This window comes from Lepisosteus oculatus, chromosome 14 (assembly GCF_040954835.1).
Source record: "Lepisosteus oculatus isolate fLepOcu1 chromosome 14, fLepOcu1.hap2, whole genome shotgun sequence".
NCBI classification, from domain to species: domain Eukaryota; kingdom Metazoa; phylum Chordata; class Actinopteri; order Semionotiformes; family Lepisosteidae; genus Lepisosteus; species Lepisosteus oculatus.
Genome location: NC_090709.1, coordinates 38,375,645 through 38,402,610, shown reverse-complemented (window position 1 = coordinate 38,402,610; position 26,966 = coordinate 38,375,645). Strand labels below are relative to the sequence as shown.

The 26,966-nt window shown below is 55.3% G+C and overlaps 1 protein-coding gene across 21 annotated transcripts in view; it reads right to left on the bottom strand.

Moving 5' to 3' along the window:
- LOC107076186 (ras/Rap GTPase-activating protein SynGAP-like) overlaps window positions 1–26,966 on the bottom strand; it is a 72,795-nt gene that overhangs the window by 24,382 nt on the left and 21,447 nt on the right. For 19 of the 21 annotated variants that reach the window (XM_069198458.1, XM_069198457.1, XM_069198463.1 and 16 more), the window contains 9 exons: window positions 11,011–11,105; window positions 10,250–10,371; window positions 8,724–8,877; window positions 8,505–8,603; window positions 7,300–7,539; window positions 5,081–5,416; window positions 4,645–4,789; window positions 4,375–4,519; window positions 2,979–3,215 (listed from right to left, as the gene is read on the bottom strand). In XM_069198458.1, coding sequence (XP_069054559.1) covers window positions 2,979–3,215; window positions 4,375–4,519; window positions 4,645–4,789; window positions 5,081–5,416; window positions 7,300–7,539; window positions 8,505–8,603; window positions 8,724–8,877; window positions 10,250–10,371; window positions 11,011–11,105 — 1,573 coding nt within the window. Of the gene's footprint in view, window positions 1–2,978; window positions 3,216–4,374; window positions 4,520–4,644; window positions 4,790–5,080; window positions 5,417–7,299; window positions 7,540–8,504; window positions 8,604–8,723; window positions 8,878–10,249; window positions 10,372–11,010; window positions 11,106–20,261; window positions 21,548–26,966 lie in introns of those variants that run through there. The other 2 variants (XM_069198467.1, XM_069198479.1) reach the window with 2 other exon arrangements.

The following is a 26,966-nucleotide window of genomic DNA, read 5'->3' as shown; positions in this document are numbered from 1 at the left end:
GCGTGAGCAGTAGGGTGGCCAGTGTGGGCAGCAGGGTGGCCAGTGTGGGCAGCAGGGTGGACAGCGTGGGCAGCAGGGTGGACAGCGTGGGCAGTATGGTGGCCACTGTGGGCAGTAGGGTGGACAGCGTGGGCAGTAGGGTGGACAGCATGGGCAGTAGGGTGGACAGCGTGGGCAGTAGGGTGGACAGTGTGGGCAGTAGGGTGGACAGTATGGGCAGCAGGGTGGACAGCGTGGGCAGCAGGGTGGCCAGCGTGAGCAGTTTGGTGGCCACTGTGGGCAGCAGGGTGGCCACTGTGGGCAGTAGGGTGGACAGCGTGGGCAGTAGGGTGGACAGCGTGAGCAGTAGGGTGGCCAGTGTGGGCAGTAGGGTGGACAGCGTGAGCAGCAGGGTGGCCAGTGTGGGCAGCAGGGTGGACAGCGTGGGCAGCAGGGTGGACAGCGTGGGCAGTATGGTGGCCACTGTGGGCAGCAGGGTGGACAGCGTGGGCAGCAGGGTGGACAGCATGGGCAGTAGGGTGGACAGCGTGGGCAGTAGGGTGGACAGTGTGGGCAGTAGGATGGACAGTATGGGCAGCAGGGTGGACAGCGTGGGCAGAAGGGTGGACAGCGTGGGCAGCAGGGTGGACAGCGTGAGCAGTAGGGTGGCCACTGTGGGCAGTATGGTGGCCACTGTGGGCAGCAGGGTGGACAGCGTGAGCAGTTTGGTGGCCACTGTGGGCAGCAGGGTGGCCACTGTGGGCAGCAGGGTGGACAGCGTGGGCAGTAGGGTGGACAGCGTGGGCAGTAGGGTGGACAGCGTGAGCAGTAGGGTGGCCAGTGTGGGCAGTAGGGTGGACAGCGTGGGCAGTATGGTGGCCACTGTGGGCAGCAGGGTGGACAGCGTGGGCAGCAGGGTGGACAGCGTGGGCAGCAGGGTGGACAGCATGGGCAGTAGGGTGGACAGCGTGGGCAGTAGGGTGGACAGTGTGGGCAGTAGGATGGACAGTGTGGGCAGCAGGGTGGACAGCGTGGGCAGAAGGGTGGACAGCGTGGGCAGCAGGGTGGACAGCGTGAGCAGTAGGGTGGCCACTGTGGGCAGTATGGTGGCCACTGTGGGCAGCAGGGTGGACAGCGTGGGCAGCAGGGTGGACAGCGTGGGCAGTAGGGTGGACAGCGTGGGCAGTAGGGTGGACAGCGTGAGCAGTAGGGTGGCCAGTGTGGGCAGTAGGGTGGACAGCGTGGGCAGTATGGTGGCCACTGTGGGCAGCAGGGTGGACAGCGTGGGCAGCAGGGTGGACAGCATGGGCAGTAGGGTGGACAGCGTGGGCAGTAGGGTGGACAGTGTGGGCAGTAGGATGGACAGTGTGGGCAGCAGGGTGGACAGCGTGGGCAGAAGGGTGGACAGCGTGGGCAGCAGGGTGGACAGCGTGAGCAGTAGGGTGGCCACTGTGGGCAGTATGGTGGCCACTGTGGGCAGCAGGGTGGACAGCGTGAGCAGTTTGGTGGCCACTGTGGGCAGCAGGGTGGCCACTGTGGGCAGCAGGGTGGCCAGCGTGGGCAGTAGGGTGGACAGCGTGGGCAGTAGGATGGACAGCGTGAGCAGTAGGGTGGCCAGTGTGGGCAGTAGGGTGGACAGCGTGAGCAGTAGGGTGGCCACTGTGGGCAGCAGGGTGGACAGCGTGAGCAGCAGGGTGGACAGCGTGAGCAGCAGGGTGGCCAGTGTGGGCAGCAGGGTGGACAGCGTGGGCAGTAGGGTGGACAGCGTGGGCAGCAGGGTGGACAGCGTGGGCAGCAGGGTGGACAGTATGGGCAGCAGGGTGGACAGCGTGAGCAGTATGGTGGACAGTATGGGCAGCAGGGTGGACAGTATGGGCAGCAGGGTGGCCACTGTGGGCAGCAGGGTGGACAGCGTGGGCAGCAGGGTGGACAGCGTGGGCAGCAGGGTGGACAGCGTGAGCAGTAGGGTGGACAGCGTGGGCAGCAGGGTGGACAGCGTGAGCAGTAGGGTGGACAGTATGGGCAGCAGGGTGGCCAGTGTGGGCAGTAGGGTGGCCACTGTGGGCAGCAGGGTGGACAGCGTGAGCAGCAGGGTGGCCAGTGTGGGCAGTAGGGTGGACAGCGTGAGCAGTAGGGTGGCCACTGTGGGCAGCAGGGTGGACAGCGTGAGCAGCAGGGTGGCCAGTGTGGGCAGCAGGGTGGACAGCGTGAGCAGTAGGGTGGACAGCGTGGGCAGCAGGGTGGACAGCGTGAGCAGTAGGGTGGACAGTATGGGCAGCAGGGTGGCCAGTGTGGGCAGCAGGGTGGACAGCGTGAGCAGTAGGGTGGACAGCGTGGGCAGCAGGGTGGACAGCGTGAGCAGTAGGGTGGACAGTATGGGCAGCAGGGTGGCCAGTGTGGGCAGCAGGGTGGCCAGCGTGGGCAGTAGGGTGGACAGTATGAGCAGCAGGGTGGACAGCGTGGGCAGCAGGGTGGACAGCGTGGGCAGTAGGGTGGACAGTGTGAGCAGCAGGGTGGACAGCGTGAGCAGCAGGGTGGACAGTGTGGGCAGCAGGGTGGCCACTGTGGGCAGTAGGGTGGACAGTGTGGGCAGTAGGGTGGACAGCGTGGGCAGCAGGGTGGCCAGCGTGGGCAGCAGGGTGGACAGCGTGGGCAGCAGGGTGGCCACTGTGGGCAGTAGGATGGACAGCGTGGGCAGCAGGGTGGACAGCGTGGGCAGCAGGGTGGCCAGTGTGGGCAGCAGGGTGGACAGCGTGAGCAGTAGGGTGGACAGCGTGAGCAGTAGGGTGGACAGTGTGGGCAGCAGGGTGGACAGTGTGAGCAGTAGGATGGTCAGCGTGGGCAGTAGGGTGGACAGCGTGAGCAGTAGGGTGGACAGTGTGAGCAGCAGGGTGGACAGTGTGAGCAGCAGGGTGGCCACTGTGGGCAGCAGGGTGGCCAGCGTGGGCAGCAGGGTGGACAGCGAGGGCAGGAAGGCGTCCAGCATGCAGGACACTCACTTGGAGAAGTTGGCCAGGTTCTGGATGACCTTGGCGATGAGGGTCAGCGTGCGGGAGGTCTGCTCGTCGGGATACTCCTGCGTCAGGTTGAACAGGCTGGGCGACATGACAGCGGGACACAGGAAGCGCAGGAAGAGCGAGGCGCTGATGAGGCGGTCGGCGATGTCCTCCCGGCCCCGCTCCGCGCAGCGGACGCGCCAGGACGCGAACACCTCCTTCAGCTCCCGGGGGAACACGCTGAGACAGGGGCGGGGGGGGAGACACGCACAGCGGGGTGACCATCACCGACCGGGCAGACCTGGCCTCTGAGGGGACGAGCTCAGCCGGCGGCAGCCAATGGGAGCAAGACGTGAGCAGGGGAGGGTCAGCTCTGACCAATGGGAGAGAGAGGGGGAGGGCTGGGGCTGAGCACTGACCAATGGGAGAGGAGAGGGGGAGGGCTGGGGCTGAGCACTGACCAATGGGAGAGAGAGGGGGAGGGCTGGGGCTGAGCACTGACCAATGGGAGAGGAGAGGGGGAGGGCTGGGGCTGAGCACTGACCAATGGGAGAGAGAGGGGGAGGGTTAGGGCTGGAAACTGACCAATGGGTGAGACGGGGAGGGCTGGGGCTGAGCACTGACCAATGGGAGAGAGAGGGGGAGGGCTGGGGCTGAGCACTGACCAATGGGAGAGAGAGGGGGAGGGTTAGGGCTGGAAACTGACCAATGGGTGAGACGGGGAGGGCTGGGGCTGAGCACTGACCAATGGGAGAGACAGGGGGAGGGTTAGGGCTGGAAACTGACCAATGGGTGAGACGGGGGGGGTTTACTTAGGAAACTGACCAATGGGAGAGACAGGAGGAGGGTTTGCGCTGGAAACTGACCAATGGGAGAGACAGGAGGAGGGTTAACTCTGGAAACTGACCAATGGGAGAGACAGGAGGAGGGTTAACTCTGGAAACTGACCAATGGGAGAGACAGGAGGAGGGTTTGCGCTGGAAACTGACAAATGGGAGAGACAGGAGGAGGGTTTGCGCTGGAAACTGACCAATGGGAGAGACAGGAGGAGGGTTTGCGCTGGAAACTGACCAATGGGGGAGACAGGAGGAGGGTTAACTCTGGAAACTGACCAATGGGAGAGACAGGAGGAGGGTTTGCGCTGGAAACTGACCAATGGGAGAGACAGGAGGAGGGTTAACTCTGGAAACTGACCAATGGGAGAGACAGGAGGAGGGTTTGCGCTGGAAACTGACCAATGGGAGAGACAGGAGGAGGGTTTGTGCTGGAAACTGACAAATGGGAGAGACAGGAGGAGGGTTTGCGCTGGAAACTGACCAATGGGAGAGACAGGAGGAGGGTTAACTCTGGAAACTGACCAATGGAAGAGACAGGAGGAGGGTTTGCGCTGGAAACTGACCAATGGGAGTTGACAATCTTGCAGAGTGCCAGCTCACAGCACATGCGCAGGTTGGCCTGGTGGTCAGCCAGGACCGAGGGTGGAGTTTTCATGGGGTCGACCTCGCAGTTCTCCTCCGACTCGTAGAGCGCGCGGATGAACTCCCCTGCCACAAGGGGACAAGGCACAGGGTTAAGGAAAGGCTACCAGTCGCGCTGATTCTATCACCATGCAACGCAAGGGTGTCGTAAGCCCCGCCTCCCTTCCCGAGTGACAGGCAGGGTGGCCTACCGATGGCATCCTTGAGATATTTGTGTCCAATCAGCTTGAGGTATTCCTCGATGGCCTTGGTGGCCAGCGTGTTCTCCCGGAAAATGAGGTGTTCCCTGTCCATGAACCTGTCGACTTCACACATGGCCATGTCTGACAGGAAGTCCTAAGAAAGAGAGGGAGGGGTTCATACACACACACTGACTGGACACTCCAGTACATGAACACTGCACTGAGAGAGAGAGGGGTTCATACACACACACTGACTGGACACTCCAGTACATGAACACTGCACTGAGAGAGAGAGAGGGGTTCATACACACACACTGACTGGACACTCCAGTACATGAACACTGCACTGAGAGAGAGAGGGGTTCATACAGACACACTGACTGGACACTCCAGTACATGAACACTGCACTGAGAGAGAGGGGTTAATACAGTCAGGCAGTATGACCTTGGCCTTGCCGGTGCTCTGCAGGATGTGTACCAGCGCGCAGGCCACCTCCTCCTTGCTCTTCACGCTGAGCACGGGCTCCAGCACGCCGCACAGCGTGCGGTAGTTGTTGGTGACGAACTCGGCGAACTCCTTGTATAGCTCCATGGGCAGGATGCTCATGGTCTGGTAGCGAGACTTGAGGCGCAGGGAGGCGTTGAGGGTCTTGCCCCCCCCGACTCCCCCACTCTTGGACAGCACGCTGGGCTGGATGACGGGGTACCACTGTTCCACAAACTGCCGTCCTGTGATGCTGGAGATCGGGATACTGACCAGCCCCAGGTACGTGCTCTTTTCCTGGAGACGGAGAAAGGATTTCTCAGTGTCCAGACACAAGTACTACTATGTAACTGCTGTCTGGTGACAGAGCTGTGACAGTATTATCACTGCGTGCCTGCAGTGTTACGACACAATTATTACCGTGTTATTACAGTCAGAGCTCTGGTAGTATTCTCACTGTGCCCCTGCAGTGTTATAAAACGATTATTACCGTGTTTTCTAGTCTGCTATTACAGCCCGAGCTGTGACAGTATTATCACTGTGTCCCTGCAGTGTTATGACATGATAATCATGTCATAACACTGCAGGGACACAGTGATTATGATTATTACTGCGTTATTCCAGTCTATTATTACAGTGAAAGCTGTGTCCATGCTGTGTTACAACATGATTACTACCATGTTATGCCACTCTGTTATTACAACCAGAGCCGTGGCAGAATTATCACTGTGTCCCTGCAGTGTTATGACCAGTTATTATAGTGTTAATCCAGTTTGTTATTACAGTCAGAGCTGTGGCAGTATTATCACTGTGTCCCTGCAGTGTTATGACACGATTATTACTGTGTTATACCAGTAAGAGCTGTATCCATACTGTGTTATGACATGATTATTATTATTACCATGTTATTCCAGTCAGAGCTGTGTCCAACCTGTGTTATGACATGATTATTACTGTGTTATTGTAGTCTGTTATTACAACCAGAGCTGTGTCCATCCTGTGTTAAGACATGATTATTACTGTATTATTCCAGTCTGTTATTACAGCCAGAGCTGTGTCCCTGCAGTTTTATGAGACGATTATTACTGTGTTATTACAGACTTATTACAGCCAGAGCTGTGTCCCTGCAGTGTTATGACACGATTATTATCATGTTATTCCAGTCTGTTATTCTAGTCAGAGCTGTGGCATTATTAGCACTGTGTCCCTGCAGTGTTACGACACGATTATTATTGTGTTACTACTGTCTGTTATTACAGTTAGAGCTGTGGCAGTATAATCACAGTGTCCCTGAAGTGTTACGACATGATTAATACCATGTTATTCCAGTCTTTTATTACAGTCAGAGCTGTGGCAGTATTATCACTGTGTCCCTACAGTGTTACGACACAATTATTATCGTGTTATTGCAGTCTGTTATTCCTGTCAGAGCTGTGTCCCTGCAGTTTTACGACACTAATATTATCGTGTTATTCCATTCTGTAATTCTAGTCAGAGCTGTGGTAATATTATCACTGTGTCCCTACAGTGTTAAGACACTATTATTACCATGTTTTCCAGTCTCTTATTACAGCTGGAGCTGTGTCCCTGCGGGGTAATGAAACGATTATTACCTTGTTATTCCAGTCTGTTATTCCAGTCAGAGCTGTTTCCCTGCAGTGTTATGACACAATTATTACTGTGTTATTCCAGTCTGTTATTATAGCCAGAGCTCTGTCCCTGCAGTGTTATAACATGATTAATACTGTGTTATTACAGTCTGTTATTACACCCAGAGCTGTGGCAGTATTATCATTGTGTCCCTGCAGTTGTATGATACAATTATTACTGTGTTATTCCAGTCTGTTATTCCAGTCAGAGCTGTGTCCCTGGAGTGTTACGACACGATTATTACCGTGTTATTCCAGTCAGAGCTGTGTCCCTGGAGTGTAACGACACGATTATTACCGTGCTATTCCAGTCAGAGCTGTGTCCCTGGAGTGTAACGACACGATTATTACCGTGCTATTCCAGTCAGAGCTGTGTCCCTGGAGTGTTACGACACGATTATTACCGTGCTATTCCAGTCAGAGCTGTGTCCTTGGAGTGTTACGACACGATTATTACCGTGCTATTCCAGTCAGAGCTGTGTCCGAGCCAGAATGGCAGTATTCCTCTCGGGGCGCCGCCCCCCGCCTCACCTTGCGCCTCTTCTTGTCCGTCTCCTTGTAGAGGTGCAGCCGCAGGTTGCGGACGGCGGGCAGGTTGTTGAACTCGAAGTGCTCGCCCCAGAACACGGTGTCGGTGCGCGGCTTGCTGGTGGTGCGCGCGTACAGCATGTCGTCCAGGCACAGCTCGCAGTAGTAGCGCTTCTTCGGCGGCAGGTCCCGGGCCTCGATGATCCACAGCTTCAGCACGTTGTCCACACGCCGGCTGTTGTCCTGTCGCACGCAGGGGGGCAGGGGGGCAGAGAGAGGGGCAGAGAGGGGGGCAGGGGGGCAGAGGGGCAGGGGGGCAAACAGAGGGGCAGAGAGGGGGGCAGGGGGGCAGAGGGGCAGGGGGGCAAACAGAGGGACAGGCAGAGAGGCAGACGGGGCAGACAGGCAATCAGAGGGGCAGGGGGGCAGAGAGAGGGGCAGGGGGGCAAAGGGGCAGGGGGGCAAACAGAGGGGCAGAGAGAGAGACAGGCAGGGGAGCAGACAGGCAATCAGAGGGGCAGAGAGGCAGGCAGGGGGGCAGAGGGGCAGACAGGCAAACAGAGGGGCAGAGAGGCAGGCAGGGGGGCAGAGGGGCAGACAGGCAATCAGAGGGGCAGGGGGGCAAAGAGAGGGGCAGAGAGGCAGGCAGGGGGGCGAAGGGGCAGGGGGGCAAACAGAGGGACAGGCAGAGGGGCAGACAGGCAATCAGAGGGTCAGAGAGGCAGATGGGGCAGAGGGGCAGGGAGGCAAACAGAGGGGCAGGCAGAGAGGCAGGGGGGCAGAGGGGCAGGGAGGCAAACAGAGGGGCAGGCAGAGAGGCAGGGGGGCAGACAGGCAATCAGAGGGGCAGAGAGGCAGATGGGGCAGAGGGGCAGGGAGGCAAACAGAGGGGCAGGCAGAGAGGCAGGGGGGCAGACAGGCAATCAGAGGGGCAGAGAGGCAGATGGGGCAGAGGGGCAGGGAGGCAAACAGAGGGGCAGGCAGAGAGGCAGGGGGGCAGACAGGCAATCAGAGGGGCAGAGAGGCAGATGGGGCAGAGGGGCAGGGAGGCAAACAGAGGGACAGGCAGAGAGGCAGGGGGGCAGACAGGCAATCAGAGGGGCAGAGAGGCAGTGAGACAGCGGGAGACCAGGAGAGAAAGGGGAGGTTAGAAAGCAGTGGGCGCACAGAGCCCGACAGCCAGCCGCCCGCACCCTGCGCTCTCTCACCTTGTTCGGCTTCACGGCCCTCTGCAGGTTCTCGATCCACTTGTCCCTCTCCGCGGCCGAGCGGCAGGCGAAGCACTTCGTCCCAGAGGCCGTGGTCACCTGCGCACAGGAGCGACAGTGAGGACTGCATTCGCAGGGCAACAGCGCCCAACGCAGAGTGTAGGCACTCTCGGCCTCAGGGCGGGCTGCCCACAGCTGTCAGAACCAGGGCATACGGACCTCAAAGCAGTACTCCTGGCCCAGAATGCTGGAGTGGACGGGCTTGATGATGGCATCCTCGTCCAGCGTCAGGTCCAGAGCTTCTGCAGCACTGCTCGGAGAGAGCAGAGACTCATGGGAGTGAGACTCCTTAAAGCTCTGCATCAGACGGGTCCTGAAAGAAAGACAAGTTTAAATACTGACTGACTGGACACTCCAGTACATGAACACTGCACTGAGAGAGAGAGGGGTTCATACACACACACTGACTGGACACTCCAGTACATGAACACTGCACTGAGAGAGAGAGGGGTTCATACAGACACACTGACTGGACACTCCAGTACATGAACACTGCACTGAGAGAGAGAGGGGTTCACACACACACACTGACTGGACACTCCAGTACATGAACACTGCACTGAGAGAGAGAGGGGTTCATACACACACACTGACTGGACACTCCAGTACATGAACACTGCACTGAGAGAGAGAGGGGTTAATATCAGGTGAGAGAGAGGAATGATAAGACATGGCCGTGTCTGACCCCTGACCTGTAGGACACACAGCCCCAGGCCTGAGCCGAGACGTGAGCCTGCAGCTCTACTGGGGACAGTGTAGCGCAGGAGAGGCGACAGAAGGAGGAGAGATAAAAATAGCAGAGAGGGAATGAGTGAGTCAGAAAGAGGGAGAGAGGGGGGAGGAGGAGGAGGGGGGACAGACCCCCTCTTCAACACAGCGGTTATATCATCTGAGAGCATCACCGTGCACAGGCCTGGCGCGTGAACTCAACACACAGTCCGGACCGCGGGCCTGGCGTGTGAACTCAACACACGGTCCGACTGCGGGCCTGGCGTGTGAACTCAACACACGGTCCGGACCGCGGGCCTGGCGTGTGAACTCAACACACGGTCCGGACCGCGGGTCTGGCGTGTGAACTCAACACACGGTCCGGACCGCGGGCCTGGCGTGTGAACTCAACACACGGTCCGGACCGCGGGCCTGGCGTGTGAACTCAACACACGGTCCGGACCGCGGGCCTGGCGTGTGAACTCAACACACGGTCCGGACCGCGGGCCTGGCGTGTGAACTCAACACACGGTCCGGACCGCGGGTCTGGCGTGTGAACTCAACACACGGTCCGGACCGCGGGCCTGGCGTGTGAACTCAACACACGGTCCGGACCGCGGGCCTGGCGTGTGAACTCAACACACAGTCCGGACCGCGGGCCTGGCGTGTGAACTCAACACACAGTCCGGACCGCGGGTCTGGCGTGTGAACTCAACACACAGTCCGGACCGCGGGCCTGGCGTGTGAACTCAACACACAGTCCGGACCGCGGGCCTGGCGTGTGAACTCAACACACAGTCCGGACCGCGGGCCTGGCGTGTGAACTCAACACACAGTCCGGACCGCGGGTCTGGCGTGTGAACTCAACACACGGTCCGGACTACAGGCTCCAGATGTTACTCAGCTGTTACTCCTCACATGTCCTGGTCAGCGCTGTTCAGATGTTACTCAACAGTTACTCAGCTGTTACTCCTCACCTGTCCTGGTCGGCGCTGCGGAACCGGGGCAGGATCATGTGTCGGAAGCTGCTGGTTCGGTCCAGTTTGGGCTGACTCTTCGCTCTCTTGATCGAGCCTTTCAGGCGCCTACTGAGGAAGCTCTGTGGCGGAGGGAGAGGAGCAGAGCAGAGGGCCGAGTGAGCGAATAAGCCAGGGAAGAGGTGAAGACTCGGAGCAAGAAGGAGAAGGAGACACAGCAATGGGAGAGACGAGGAGCAGGAACAGAGAAAAGTACATTTTGCAGAGGCGAAGTGGGTCTGCAGCTCCCACATTTGACCACACGAGGGCAGTATTGTAAAACGGATAGAGAAAGTCCTCGGTGAGCAGAATTCACTGCATGGCGCACAACTGACACACTGACTGCGTGACACAATGAGGACACACTCACTGAATGACACACTGTCTGAGCAACACAGTCCTTGACCGACACACTGTCGTGTCTGAGGACACACTGTCTGAGCGAAACACTCAGTACGTGACACACTCGCTGCGCGACACACCGCGCAATACACTCAGTGTGTGACACACTGTCTGAGGACACACTGTGGTGCCCTGACTGACTTGGGTTCAGGTGTTCTAGATCTCCAATGGGGCTCAGAGACGTTTGTGCAACAGTAATATCGGTCCCCCGGCAAACAGGAAGTGAAGAGAGAGGTCAGGAGAGCAGTGCTGGCAGGAAGGGAGGAGAGAGGGGCGACAGCAGGCCGGAGGGAAGAGTAGGGGAGAAGAGGGGTACTCACGGACTGTCTGAAGGGCTGGGGAGGGGCTGTGGGAGGGGTCTCCATGCTTGGCTGCTTCCCTGTGGCTATACTCTTTCTCCGCGAACGAGCGTACTCTGAGAGAGAGGAGAGAGAGGGAGGGGAGAGGGGAGAGAGACAGATGAAGACAGCGGAGGGTTAATACAGGTGTGCAGTGATATGCTCATTCAGACAGGTAATTGAATTTGCATATTCAAAGAAGGGGAGGGAGGAGAGAGAGGAGGTGGCGCTGTGAAAGAAGCAGACCAGGCAGATTAAGAGTCTCGAGCGCCTGTTAAACAATCTCCTAATTGATAAACCTGGAGATTCTACTGGGCTCATTAGTCTGTCAGTCAGCGTGTCGATCAGTCAGAGTGTCGATCAGTGTGTCGATCAGTCAGCGTGTCGGTCAGAGTGTCGATCAGTCAGTGTGTCGATCAGTCAGCGTGTTGATCAGCATGTCAATCAGTCAGCGTGTCAATCAGTCAGCGTGTCGATCAGTGTGTAGATCAGTCAGATTGTCGATCAGTCAGTGTGTCGATCAGTGTGTCGATCAGTCAGCGTGTCGATCAGTGTGTCGATCAGTCAGCGTGTCGATCAGTGTGTCGATCAGTCAGCGTGTCGATCAGTCAGTGTGTCGATCAGTCAGCGTGTCGATCAGTCAGTGTGTCGATTAGAGTATCGATCAGTCAGTTGATCAGTCAGCATGTTGATCGGTCAGTGTGTCAGTATGTTATTGCATCTGGGTGTAAGTCAGGGTCAATATTGATCACTGTCCAGGTGTGTCATTGATATTTTATTAATTGATCACTCATGCTGTATCAATGATACTGCATTGATTGATCACAGTCCAGCTATATCAATGACACTGTATTGATTGATCGTTGTCTAGCTGTGATTGACATTGTATTCATTGATCACTGTCCAGCTGTGTCATTGAAATCATATTGATTGATCACTGTCCGGCTGTGTCACTGACACTGTATTGCCTGGGGTGAGTCAGGCTGTGACTGATACCCTACCGATTGCTTCCTGACTGCAGAGCAGTAGAGAGTCCTGCTTGCTCACACGAGAAGCAGGATCAATGAAGTGCATGAAGCCCAAAATAAGTTTCACGTCAGCACTGGAGCGTGACGATGCAGAGGAAGAGTCTCTGATGCGCTGGGACACAGCTCCCAGCACTGCACAGAGCAACGCTACATTTCAGGCTCACTGGCGGCAAGTATCATCGGATTCTTTTGTTGATTTCACCTTGCTGTGTATCTGTCTGCCAGTATCTATCTATCAGTCTCTCTCTATCTGGATTTCATCTCTCCCAGTAGAAAATACCACCTGCTTTATTTTCTCCTGCTCTATAAATACTCTCTCCTCTCCCACGTAGCTCGTTTACATAATTCCACTGGTACACTCATTCCTCTGCTGCAGCACAGTGTCCTGGAGTGTCCAGTCAGTGTGTGTATGAACCCCTCTCTCTCTCTCTCAGTGCAGTGTTCATGTACTGGAGTGTCCAGTCAGTGTGTGTGTATGAACCCCTCTCTCTCTCTCTCAGTGCAGTGTTCATGTACTGGAGTGTCCAGTCAGTGTGTGTATGAACCCCTCTCTCTCTCTCTCAGTGCAGTGTTCATGTACTGGAGTGTCCAGTCAGTGTGTCTGTATAAAAAACCCCTCTCTCTCTCAGTGCAGTGTTCATGTCCTGGAGTGTCCAGTCAGTGTGTCTGTGTGAACCCCTCTCTCTCTCAGTGCAGTGTTCATGTACTGGAATGTCCAGTCAGTGTGTCTGTGTGAACCCCTCTCTCTCTCAGTGCAGTGTTCATGTACTGGAGTGTCCAGTCAGGGTGTCTGTGTGAACTCCTCTCTCTCTCAGGGCAGTGTTCATGTACTGGAGTGTCCAGTCAGTGTGTCTGTATGAACCCCTCTCTCTCTCAGTGCAGTGTTCATGTGCTGGAGTGTCCAGTCAGTGTGTCTGTATGAACCCCTCTCTCTCTCAGTGCAGTGTTCATGTACTGGAGTGTCCAGTCAGTGTGTCTGTATGAACCCCTCTCTCTCTCAGTGCAGTGTTCATGTACTGGAGTGTCCAGTCAGTGTGTCTGTGTGAACCCCTCTCTCTCTCAGTGCAGTGTTCATGTACTGGAGTGTCCAGTCAGTGTGTCTGTGTGAACCCCTCTCTCTCTCAGTGCAGTGTTCATGTACTGGAGTGTCCAGTCAGTGTGTCTGTGTGAACCCCTCTCTCTCTCAGTGCAGTGTTCATGTACTGGAGTGTCCAGTCAGTGTGTCTGTATGAACCCCTCTCTCTCTCAGTGCAGTGTTCATGTACTGGAGTGTCCAGTCAGTGTGTCTGTATGAAAAACCCCTCTCTCTCTCAGTGCAGTGTTCATGTCCTGGAGTGTCCAGTCAGTGTGTGTATGAACCCCTCTCTCTCTCAGTGCAGTGTTCATGTACTGGAGTGTCCAGTCAGTGTGTGTGTATGAACCCCTCTCTCTCTCAGTGCAGTGTTCATGTACTGGAGTGTCCAGTCAGTGTGTCTGTATGAACCCCTCTCTCTCTCAGTGCAGTGTTCATGTACTGGAGTGTCCAGTCAGTGTGTCTGTATGAAAAACCCCTCTCTCTCTCAGTGCAGTGTTCATGTACTGGAGTGTCCAGTCAGTGTGTGTATGAACCCCCCTCTCTCTCCGTGCAGTGTTCATGTACTGGAGTGTCCAGTCAGTGTGTGTGTATGAACCCCTCTCTCTCTCAGTGCAGTGTTCATGTACTGGAGTGTCCAGTCAGTGTGTCTGTATGAAAAACCCCTCTCTCTCTCAGTGCAGTGTTCATGTACTGGAGTGTCCAGTCAGTGTGTGTGTATGAACCCCTCTCTCTCTCAGTGCAGTGTTCATGTACTGGAGTGTCCAGTCAGTGTGTCTGTATGAACCCCTCTCTCTCTCAGTGCAGTGTTCATGTACTGGAGTGTCTAGTCAGTATGTGTGTATGAACCCCTCTCTCTCTCAGTGCAGTGTTCTTGTACTGGAGTGTCCAGTCAGTGTGTCTGTATGAACCCCTCTCTCTCTCAGTGCAGTGTTCATGTACTGGAGTGTCCAGTCAGTGTGTCTGTATGAACCCTTCTCTCTCTCAGTGCAGTGTTCATGTACTGGAGTGTCCAGTCAGTGTGTGTGTATGAACCCCTCTCTCTCTCAGTGCAGTGTTCATGTACTGGAGTGTCCAGTCAGTGTGTGTGTCTGAACCCCTCTCTCTCTCAGTGCAGTGTTCATGTACTGGAGTGTCCAGTCAGTGTGTGTGTATGAACCCCTCTCTCTCTCAGTGCAGTGTTCATGTACTGGAGTGTCCAGTCAGGGTGTGTGTATGAACCCCTCTCTCAATACAGTGTTACTGTAATGGGGAATGTTCTCGATTGTTAAATTCTCACTTGGTAAAAACAGAGCTCTGATACTCTTGGAAGGTACAAGTGCTGTGTCTCTACTGAAGTAGTTAGCTGGCCTGCAGTGTCAGTTCTGACTCTGTCCTTGATCTCTGCGCCCTGCCTTCCTGTGCCCCACTCCTCCTCACGATCTCTCTTCCTCAGTCTCCTCTCTCTCCTCTCATGGAAACTCTCTTTGTTTGGTTTCCATAGCAACAATTCAGAGCGCTTTCCATTGAGAGCAGCAAACCGGCAGAGACAGTAACACACGAGACACACAATAACACACTGACACTGAAATCAAACACAGTAACACGCCGAGACACAATAACACACTGACACTGAAATCAAACACAGTAACATGTCGAGACACAATAAAACACTGACACTGAAATCAAACACAGTAACACGCAGAGACACACAATAACACACTGACACTGAAATCAAACACAGTAACACACGCCGAGACACACAATAACACACTGACACTGAAATCAAACACAGTAACACACGCCGAGACACACAATAACACACTGACACTGAAATCAAACACAGTAACACACGCCGAGACACACAATAACACACTGACACTGAAATCAAACACAGTAACACATGCCGAGACACACAATAACACACTGACACTGAAATCAAACACAGTAACACATGCCGAGACACACAATAACACACTGACACTGAAATCCAACCCAGTAACTCTCTAGAGCTCACAGCAGCACAAGGCCAAGCTATTTACCACAGAGACATGTCTCTGATCCCAGGCACTGGACTGACCTGTTTACTGACTGACACTCCTCATGAGTCCAGATTCACAGTGACCTTTAACCCCTGTCTGAAGACCCCCAGAGCCCCTGAAGGACTGGGGTCTCAGAGACTGAACTGAGCCAGTTACTGTCTTCATGAGTCCAGAGTCACAATGATCATCATGACAAACAACCGCATTAAAATTACTCAGTGAAATCGGCCTGCAAACACAGTGTGTTAATAGTGTGTGTGTGTCTACACTGTGTGATGAGAGTCTGTGTGTGTGTCTACGTGTGTGATTAGAGTGGTGTGTGTGTGTCTACACTGTGTGATGAGACTGTGGTGTGTGTGTGTGTCTGTCCTGTGTGATGAGAGTGTGGTGTGTGTGTGTGTCTGTCCTGTGTGATGAGAGTGTGGTGTGTGTGTGTGTCTACACTGTGTGATGAGAGTGTGGTGTGTGTGTGTCTACACTGTGTGATGAGAGTGTGGTGTGTGTGTGTCTACACTGTGTGATGAGAGTGTGGTGTGTGTGTGTCTACACTGTGTGATGAGAGTGTGGTGTGTGTGTGTGTCTGTCCTGTGTGATGAGAGTGTGGTGTGTGTGTGTGTCTACACTGTGTGATGAGAGTGTGGTGTGTGTGTGTCTACACTGTGTGATGAGAGTGTGGTGTGTGTGTGTCTGTCCTGTGTGATGAGAGTGTGGTGTGTGTGTGTCTGTCCTGTGTGATGAGAGTGTGGTGTGTGTGTGTCTGTCCTGTGTGATGAGAGTGTGGTGTGTGTGTGTGTCTACACTGTGTGATGAGAGTGTGGTGTGTGTGTGTGTCTACACTGTGTGATGAGAGTGTGGTGTGTGTGTGTCTACACTGTGTGATGAGAGTCTGTGTGTGTGTGTGTCTACGCTGTGTGATGAGAGTGTGGTGTGTGTGTGTCTACCCTGTGTGATGAGAGTGTGGTGTGTGTGTGTGTCTACCCTGTGTGATGAGAGTGTGGTGTGTGTGTGTGTCTACACTGTGTGATGAGAGTGTGGTGTGTGTCTACGCTGTGTGATGAGAGTGTGGTGTGTGTGTGTCTGTCCTGTGTGATGAGAGTGTGGTGTGTGTGTGTGTCTACACTGTGTGATGAGAGTGTGGTGTGTGTGTGTCTACACTGTGTGATGAGAGTGTGGTGTGTGTGTGTCTACACTGTGTGATGAGAGTGTGGTGTGTGTGTGTGTCTACACTGTGTGATGAGAGTGTGGTGTGTGTGTGTCTGTCCTGTGTGATGAGAGTGTGGTGTGTGTGTGTCTGTCCTGTGTGATGAGAGTGTGGTGTGTGTGTGTCTGTCCTGTGTGATGAGAGTGTGGTGTGTGTGTGTCTGTCCTGTGTGATGAGAGTGTGGTGTGTGTGTGTGTCTACACTGTGTGATGAGAGTGTGGTGTGTGTGTGTCTACGCTGTGTGATGAGAGTGTGGTGTGTGTGTGTGTCTACACTGTGTGATGAGAGTGGTGTGTGTGTGTCTACACTGTGTGATGAGAGTGTGGTGTGTGTGTGTGTCTACACTGTGTGATGAGAGTGTGGTGTGTGTGTGTCTACGCTGTGTGATGAGAGTGTGGTGTGTGTGTGTCTACCCTGTGTGGTGAGAGTGTGGTGTGTGTGTGTGTCTACACTGTGTGATGAGAGTGTGGTGTGTGTGTGTCTACACTGTGTGATGAGAGTGTGGTGTGTGTGTGTCTGTCCTGTGTGATGAGAGTGTGGTGTGTGTCTACGCTGTGTGATGAGAGTGTGGTGTGTGTGTGTCTACCCTGTGTGATGAGAGTGTGTGTGTGTGTGTGTGTGTCTACACTGTGTGATGAGAGTGGTGTGTGTGTGTGTGTGTGTGTCTACGCTGTGTGATGAGAGTGTGGTGTGTGTGTGTCTGTCCTGTGTGATGAGAGTGTGGTGTGTGTGTGTCTGTCCTGTGTGATGAGAGTGTGGTGTGTGTCTACGCTGTGTGATGAGAGTGTGGTGTGTGTGTGTCTACCCTGTGTTGTGAGAGTGTGGTGTGTGTCTACGCTGTGTGATGAGACTGTGGTGTGTGTGTGTGTCCGTCCTGTGTTGTGAGAGTGTGGTGTGTGTCTACGCTGTGTTGTGAGAGTGCACCGTGTGTGTCTCCAGTGCTCTTGGTGTGTGTGTCTCTGTACAGTCAGTGACTGTAAATTCCCGTGTGATGTCAGAGGAATGTGTGGGAGTTCGGAGCCTTAAGATAACTCCTCAGGAGACACAGAGAGAGGAGAGAGTGTGTGGGTGTCCAGAGAGGAGCACAGGAGCTCAGGGCTGTGTGTGTCCTACCTGTCGAGCACTTTCATTCAGAGGCTCAAGACCTGGCAATACTGCTCAACTGACTGACACGCTGACTGACTGACACGCTGCCAGACCGACACACTGACTGACACGCTGCCAGACTGACACACTGACTGACACGCTGCCAGACTGACACACTGACTGACTGACACACTGACTGACGTGCTGCCAGACTGACACACTGACTGACACACTGACTGACACGCTGACTGACATGCTGCCAGACTGACACACTGACTGACTGACACACTGACTGACATGCTGCCAGACTGACACACTGACTGACTGACACGCTGACTGACACGCTGACTGACATGCTGCCAGACTGACACACTGACTGACTGACACACTGACTGACACGCTGCCAGACCGACACACTGACTGACACGCTGCCAGACTGACACGCTGCCAGACTGACACACTGACTGACTGACACACTGACTGACTGACTGACACGCTGCCAGACTGACATGCTGCCAGACTGACATGCTGCCAGACTGACACGCTGCCAGACTGACACACTGACTGACTGACACACTGACTGACCGACACACTGACTGACACGCTGCCAGACTGACACGCTGCCAGACTGACACGCTGCCAGACTGACACACTGACTGACTGACACACTGACACACTGACTGACACGCTGCCAGACTGACGCACTGACTGACACGCTGCCAGACTGACACACTGACTGACACGCTGCCAGACTGACACACTGACACACTGACCGACACGCTGCCAGACTGACGCACTGACCGACACGCTGCCAGACCGACACGCTGCCAGACTGACACGCTGCCAGACTGACACACTGACTGACACGCTGCCAGACCGACACACTGACTGACACGCTGCCAGACCGACACACTGACTGACACACTGCCAGACTGACACGCTGCCAGACTGACACACTGACTGACTGACACACTGACTGACACAGACTGACACACTGCCAGACTGACGCACTGCCAGACTGACGCACTGACTGACACGCTGCCAGACTGACACGCTGCCAGACTGACGCACTGACTGACACGCTGACACGCTGACTGACACACTGACACACTGCCAGACTGACACGCTGACATGCTGTCAGACTGACACACTGACTGACACACTGCCAGACTGACACGCTGACACGCTGCCAGACTGACACACTGCCAGACACACTGCCAGACTGACACACAGACTGACACGCTGACTGACTGACACGCTGACTGACTGACACGCTGACTGACGCACTGACTGATGCACTGCCAGACTGACGCACTGACTGATGCACTGCCAGACTGACACGCTGACACGCTGCCAGACCGACGCACTGACTGACACGCTGCCAGACTGATGCACTGACTGACACTGACTGACACACTGACTGACTGGCGCACTGCCAGATTGACACACTGACTGACGCAGATTGACTGACACACTGCCAGACTGACGCACTGACTGACACACTGCCAGACCGACGCACTGACTGACACACTGCCAGACCGACACACTGACTGACACACTGCCAGACCGACACACTGACTGACACACTGCCAGACTGACACACTGACTGACACGCTGACTGACTGACACGCTGCCAGACTGACACACTGACTGACACACTGCCAGACTGACACGCTGACACGCTGCCAGACTGACACACTGACTGACACACTGCCAGACTGACACGCTGACACGCTGCCAGACTGACACACTGACTGACACACTGCCAGACTGACACACTGACACTGACTGACACACTGCCAGATTGACACACTGACTGACACACTGCCAGACTGACACACTTCCAGACTGACTGACACACTGCCAGACTGACACACTGCCAGACTGACACACTGCCAGACTGACACACTGAGTGACTGACACACTGCCAGACTGACACAATGACTGACACACTTCCAGACTGACTGACACACTGCCAGACTGACACACTGAGTGACTGACACACTGCCAGACTGACACAATGTCTGACACACTGCTAGACTGACACACTGAGTGACTGACACACTGCCAGACTGACACAATGACTGACACACTTCCAGACTGACTGACACACTGCCAGACTGACACACTGAGTGACTGACACACTGCCAGGCTGACTGACACACTGCCAGACTGACACACTGAGTGACTGACACACTGCCAGACGCAGACTGACACACTGAGTGACTGACACACTTCCAGACTGACTGACACACTTCCAGACTGACTGACTGACACACTGCCAGACTGACACACTGAGTGACTGACACACTGCCAGACGCAGACTGACACACTGCCAGACTGACACAATGTCTGACACACTGCCAGACGCAGACTGACACACTGCCAGAGTGACACACTGCCAGAGTGACACACTGAGTGACTGACACACTGCCAGAGTGACACACTGAGTGACTGACACACTGCCAGACTGACACAATGACTGACACACTGCCAGACTGACTGACACACTGCCAGACTGACACACTGAGTGACTGACACACTGCCAGACGCAGACTGACACACTGCCAGACGCAGACTGACACACTTCCAGGCTGACTGACACACTGCCAGAGTGACACACTGAGTGACTGACACACTGCCAGGCCGTTACCACAGTGTTGGCAGTACAGCAGTACCAGCTATGATGACCACACCCACACAGCCCAGGGCAGCCTGGGTAACTCTGGAGGCGCTTCCAGAGGGATTGTGGGAGAGGAGTCCGGACGCCCTGACCCCTGACCCCTGACCCCTGACCACGGCACCGCGGCCCGCAGGTCTCCTACCTACGTCCGCACGAGTCTCCAGTGCAGCTCTGGACACCCGGACCCGAGAGAGCTCTCTACCGCTCCCTGTCCACTCCTGTGGCCGGCCCGGCCCGGGCGAGCTCTCTCCGGACACGAGCAGGGGTGCTGATCCGCGGATCCGAGGCGGCAGGGCTCAGGTCCGTGAGGAGGAAGAGTCTGTGTCCGGGAGAGCCTGTGTGTGTCAGTGTGTGTGTGTGTGTGAGGGAGAGTCTATTCCAGGAGAGCCTGTGTGTGTGTGTGTGTGTGTGTGTGTGTGAGGGAGAGTCTATTCCAGGAGAGCCTGTGTGTGTGTGTGTGTGTGTGTGTGTGTGAGAGTCTATTCCAGGAGAGCCTGTGTGTGTGTGTGTGAGGGAGAGTCTATTCCAGGAGAGCCTGTGTGTGTGTCAGTGTGTGTGTGTGAGAGTCTATTCCAGGAGAGCCTGTGTGTGTGTGTGTGTGTGTGTGTGTGTGTGTGTGTGAGGGAGAGTCTATTCCAGGAGAGCCTGTGTGTGTCAGTGTGTGTGTGTGTGTGTGTGTGTGTGTGTGTGTGTGTGTGTGTGAGAGTCTATTCCAGGAGAGCCTGTGTGTGTCGGTGTGTCAGCTCATGGAGGTCTGTCATCGAGGGCCGGTACGGAGTGTGACCGGTACGAAGAGGCGAGACGGTGTCTGACCCGGCGGGCTCAGGGCAGAGCACACAGGAGCGTCCACACGCACGAGGACCAGCTGTCCCCAGGCCGGGCTCTGAGGTACGATCTGGGCCTCCCCGGGGGACCCCAGAAACGAGTCCCTCAACCGTCCGAGAGCGCGGGGCGTCGGGCAGGGGGCTCGGCTCGGGCGAGGTCCGTGCTGGGAGGCTTCGCGTCCAGCCAGGCCCCTCTCGGAGCGCCAGGGGTGCCTCTGACTCACCAGGCAGAGGCTGGGGGCGCCGTCAGGGGGTGTGTGTGACCTCGGGCCCGCGGGTCCCTCTCTCAGTGCCGACGACACCCCGGCGCCAAAGGACAGGCATGGGGGAGGGGGGGGGGTGGGGAATCGGTTCTCCGTCTCCGAGCGGAAACTGGCGCGGTTTTCCTCCAGACCCCGGAGCGGAGCTCACAGGGCGACACTACTGCTACAGTGCTCCTGCGCTCGGAAACCAAGGCGGGCTGCAGGACTGAGACGGAGATGAATAAATACAGTTCGGAAAATGTCTAAACCTGTACAAGAGCATGAAGAGGCGAAGTCTCCCCGACGGGCTGGCCCGCCGTTACAAGCTGGGGGCCGAACCCCGCCGAGGCGCCGAGGCCCGCGCGTCCCGCCGGCTGAACCCCGAGGCCGAGTGCGGGCCGCCCCGCCTGCCCTGCGCGCCCCTGCCGGCCGCCCGCGCCGCCGCCGCCCCGCTGGTCGCCCGCGTCTCTGGCTGCTGGCTGCCGCCGGGCCGGGGCCACGGTGCCCCCGGGGAAACGCGTCGCGCTGTCGCTGAGCCGCTGGCCTGACCTGGGTTACCTGCACAGCCCGCTGCGAGGCCGAATTCTCTCATGTTTTGCGTGGTATTATTATTATAATTATTATTATTATTATTATAATTATTATTACTTTGGCTATCTGTGCGCTAACAGGACGATGATTTACTGTTCGAAAGTCTGACAGCGGATTCCAGTAATTAATTTAGCTACAACAGTTTTTCTGCAACAACACTACCAATTCGCGTCTGTTGCCGCCCGACAGCTCTTACTTAACCCAGCATCCGAGATGTTGTTCGTGCCTGTCCGTGTGCTGTTTAAACTCGTGTAGCTCTGTCCTGCGTGTCCGTGCGCTGTGTACACCCGTGTAGCGCTGTCCTGCGTGTCCGTGCGCTGTGTACACCCGTGAAGGGTTGTCCTGCGTGTCCGTGGGCTGTGTACACCCGAGAAGCGCTGTCCTGCGTGTTCGTGCGCTGTGTACACCCGAGAAGCGCTGTCCTGCGTGTTCGTGCGCTGTGTACACCCGAGAAGCGCTGTCCTGCGTGTCCGTGCGCTGTGTACACCCGTGAAGCGCTGCCGTGCGTGTCCGTGCGCTGTGTAACCCGAAAGCGCTGTCCTGCGTGTCCGTGCGCTGTGTACACTCGTGAAGCGCTGTCCTGCGTGTCCGTGCGCTGTGTACACCCGAGAAGCGCTGTCCTGCGTGTCCGTGCGCTGTGTAACCCGAGAAGCGCTGTCGTGCGTGTGTCGGGGCGAGGTGACCGGCTCTCCTCTCCGAGCGCCTCGCTCCTCAAGCGGCTCTGGCGACCCTCCTCTCCGTCAGTCCTCCGCTGAGCGCCGCGGGACAGGACTCATCGCGTGTGGAAATGCACGGGGCAGTCCCCTCCTGCACCTGTTCCCCCGCCGCGTCCTTCCGCGGTTCTTAGGGGTTATTGCGGCGGCGAGACGCGACACATCCACATCGCTGTGAGCTGCTGTACTCGCCCAGCGCGGCTGACAGAGCTGTCTCTCTCTCCTCTCTCTCTCTCCCCTCTCCTCTCTCTCCTCTCTCCCCTCTCCTCACTCTCTTTTCCCTCTCTCTCCTCTCTCCCCTCTCCCTCTCTCTCCTCTCCTCACTCTCTTCTCCCTCTCTCTCCTCTCCCCTCTCTCTTCTCTCCCTCTCTCTCCTCTCTCCTCTTCCCTCTCTCCTCTCCCTCTCTCCCCTCCCATCTCCCTCTCCTCTCCTCTCTCTCCTGGGGAGTCAGTGGTAACGACACGCGACAGGCATCGGCGGAGGGGGGGCACGAGGCTGAGAACCGGGGGTCCCCGAGACGTCGGGGGCTGCTGGCGGTTCACACACTCCGACACGGACTGGAATCCCTCGGGAAGCGCCTTCAGCTTCCAGAGAGACATGAGTCACTATTGGAACCGACCCCGATACTCACACTGGCACTGGCAGACTGGACTAGCTGGACTGGGAGCTGGATTAGTTCAGATTATAATCAGACTCCACTGACACTGACAGAGCAGTCTGACACACTGCAGCCTGGACTGGACTGGCTGGACTGGGAGCTGGATTAGTTCTTCACTGGGATTATAATCAGACTCCACTGACACTGACAGAGCAGTCTGAGACTCTCCAGGCTGGACTGGACTGACTGGACTGGGAGCCTGATTAGTTCTTCACTGGGATTATAATCAGACTCCACTGACAGACTGGACTGACTGGACTGGGAGCTGGATTAGTTCTTCACTGGGATTATAATCAGACTCCACTGACAGACTGGACTGGGAGCTGGATTAGTCTAATGTCTTTATTAATGTTCATCAGGCTGGACTGACTGACTGTTCTTCACTGGGATTATAATCAGACTCCACTGACACTGACAGAGCAGTCTGAGACTCTCCAGGCTGGACTGGGAGCTGGATTAGTTCTTCACTGGGATTGTAATCAGACTCCACTGACCCTGACAGAGCAGTCTGAGACTCTCCAGGCTGGACTGGACTGGCTGGACTGGGAGCTGGATTAGTTCTTCACTGGGATTATAATCAGACTCCACTGACAGACTGGACTGACTGGACTGGGAGCTGGATTAGTTCTTCACTGGGATTATAATCAGACTCCACTGACACTGACAGAGCAGTCTGAGTCTCTCCAGGCTGGACTGGGAGCTGGATTAGTTCTTCACTGGGATTATAATCAGACTCCACTGACCCTGACAGAGCAGTCTGAGACTCTCCAGGCTGGACTGGACTGGCTGGACTGGGAGCTGGATTAGTTCTTCACTGGGATTGTAATCAGACTCCACTGACCCTGACAGAGCAGTCTGAGACTCTCCAGGCTGGACTGGACTGGCTGGACTGGGAACTGGATTAGTTCTGAACTGGGATTATAATCAGACTCACTGACACTGACAGAGCAGTCTGAGACTCTCCAGGCTGGACTGGGAGCTGGATTAGTTCTTCACTGGGATTATAATCAGACTCCACTGACCCTGACAGAGCAGTCTGAGACTCTCCAGGCTGGACTGGGAGCTGGATTAGTTCTTCACTGGGATTATAATCAGACTCCACTGACACCGACAGAGCAATCTGAGTCTCTCCAGGCTGGACTGGGAGCTGGATTAGTTCTTCACTGGGATTATAATCAGACTCCACTGACACTGACAGAGCAATCTGAGTCTCTCCAGGCTGGACTGGGAGCTGGATTAGTTCTTCACTGGGATTATAATCAGACTCCACTGACACTGACAGAGCAGTCTGAGACTCTCCAGGCTGGACTGGACTGACTGGACTGGGAGCTGGATTAGTTCTTCACTGGGATTATAATCAGACTCTGTATCTCGGACCCTGACTGGGTTGTGCATCACATCACTCCTGTGCTGGAGTCCCTGCACTGGCTCAGGGTGTCTCTTTCCCCTTCTGCTCCTCCTGCGTTGAGTCAGACTGTTCTCAGTGATGGGGCCTCATGCAGCTGCGCCCCAGAGCCCCAGAACAGCACCCAGAAAGAAGTTGGCCTCTCTGGGGGCGCGGAAAAGCGAAGCCTGAAATACTTGTGCAGAACATAACTTTTTTTTTCCTGGGCTCGTCTCCGAGATCTCCCGGGTTTCCCGGCGCGTGGTCACTTTACCGCAATCGGTCGCTGAGAGAGGACGGACTCATTAGCCGTGGTTTCGTTCCAAAGGGAGTGAAATCCCAGCCCCCCCCCCACCCCCCCACGCAGATGGTCTGGCCTGGCTGGGCTCATGCCAAGGAGGCCTGTTGGATCCAACCAATCACAGCCCACCCACCGCTGGAGGGGGGAGAGGCAGACAAGAGAGACACACTCACTCATGCGGCTCTCTGGTTTCCACGGCAACAACAAGCCCACGGATTGGACCTTTTAACCCCTGAGAGAGAGGAGAGAGGAGAGGAGGGAGAGAGAGGAGAGAGGAGAGGAGGAAGAGAGAGAGAGAAGAGAGGAGGAAGAGAGAGAGAGGAGAGGAGAGGAGGGAGAGGAGAGAGGGGAAAGGAGAGGGGAGAGAGGGGAAAGGAGAGAGGAGAGGAGGGAGAGAGGAGAGGGAAGAGGAGGGGGGAGGGAGAGGAGAGGGGAGAGGAGAGAGAGGGGAGAGGAGAGAGGAGAGAGAGGGAAGAGGAGAGGAAGGGGAGAGAGAGAGAGAGAGAGGGAAGAGGAGAGGAAGGAGAGAGAGAGAGAGAGGGCACTCCGGGATTTCTACGCAACAAGAAGGAGGCTCTTCAACATCAACCCACCAACAGGAATCTGTCTCTGAATATTTGAAAGTGTAATCCAACCCATCACCCTATACAGCAGTGATGTGTGGGTCCCCTCACAGGCCAGGATTACACTCAATGGGACACACACCCCACAGAAACACCTAACAACACTACAGGGCCGAATTAGGCCAGTACCCACTATTAATAAACATACAGAAAAGAGTATTAAAGTATTGGCTACACCTAAAAAAACAGCGACCAAAACTCCAACCACAACCAGGCCCTGCTGAGCCCAAAACAGAGCCCCCTGAGCCAGCAGGTCCTGAGGCTCACTGACCTGAGCCACACCGACACTAACCAGCCTCAGGACAGCACTGATAGAGCACCACAACCCAGACTCAACCACAACACACAACCAGCCTCAGGACAGCACTGCTAGAGCACCACAACCCAGACTCAACCACATCACAGCACAATACACACAACTCACAACCAGCCTCAGGACAGCACTGCTAGAGCACCACAGCTCAGACTCAAGCACATCACACAGCAGTATCTCAAACACTGGGGGACACACACAAACACACTGAACAACACTGCCTCACCCACTGGGACACACACATAAACACAACATAAACTGCAATGATGCAGAACCCTAAATAGACAATACAAACTAGTTGAATCTTTGGCCAAGATAAGAAACAGAAAAGATTAACTGTCTGTCTCTCAATTATAATAATAATAATAATAATAATAATAATAATAATAATAATAATAATAATAATAATATTAATACAGTGTGTGATCTCCTGTCCCAGCCTGAGGAACAGACAGTGAGCCAGTCTCTCAATAATAATAATACAGTGTGTGATCTCCTGTCCCAGCCTGAGGAGCTCATTTGTGAGCCTGTCTGTCACTAATGTTGTATGTGTAGTATGTTGTATGATGTGTTTGTGTTGTAAATGTCTGGAGATGTTGTGTTTATTGTATATGCTTTGGCAGCACTGTAATTCATCAGTGTCTACCTCTCCTGTCCCTCTGTGTCCATCTCTGTCTCTAACCCCACTCCCTCTCGATGCACCACCCCCCCACTCCCTCTCTGCCTCTTTCTATAGGGGCTAAAATCACATCACTGATGGTAACCATGGTGATAATTACACAGCATAGACAGAGTCACTGACAGAGAGGGAGGGAAATGGAGAGGGAGAGAGACAGAGGGGAGAGCAGGGTAAAAACACAGTACAGCCCAGTGAGATCAGGGTTAAAACACAGTACAGTACAGTAGAGCCCCGTGAGATCAGGGTAAAAACACAGTACAGCACAGTACAGCCCAGTGAGATCAGGGTAAAAACACAGTATAGCGCAGTACAGCTCAGTGAGATCAGGGTAAAAACACAGTACAGTACAGTAGAGCCCAGTGAGATCAGGGTAGAAACACAGTACAACGCAGTACAGCCCAGTGAGATCAGAGTAAAAACACAGTACAGCGCAGTACAGCCCAGTGAGATCAGGGTAAAAACACAGTACACCCCAGTGAGATCAAGGTAGAAACACAGTACACCCCAGTGAGATCAAG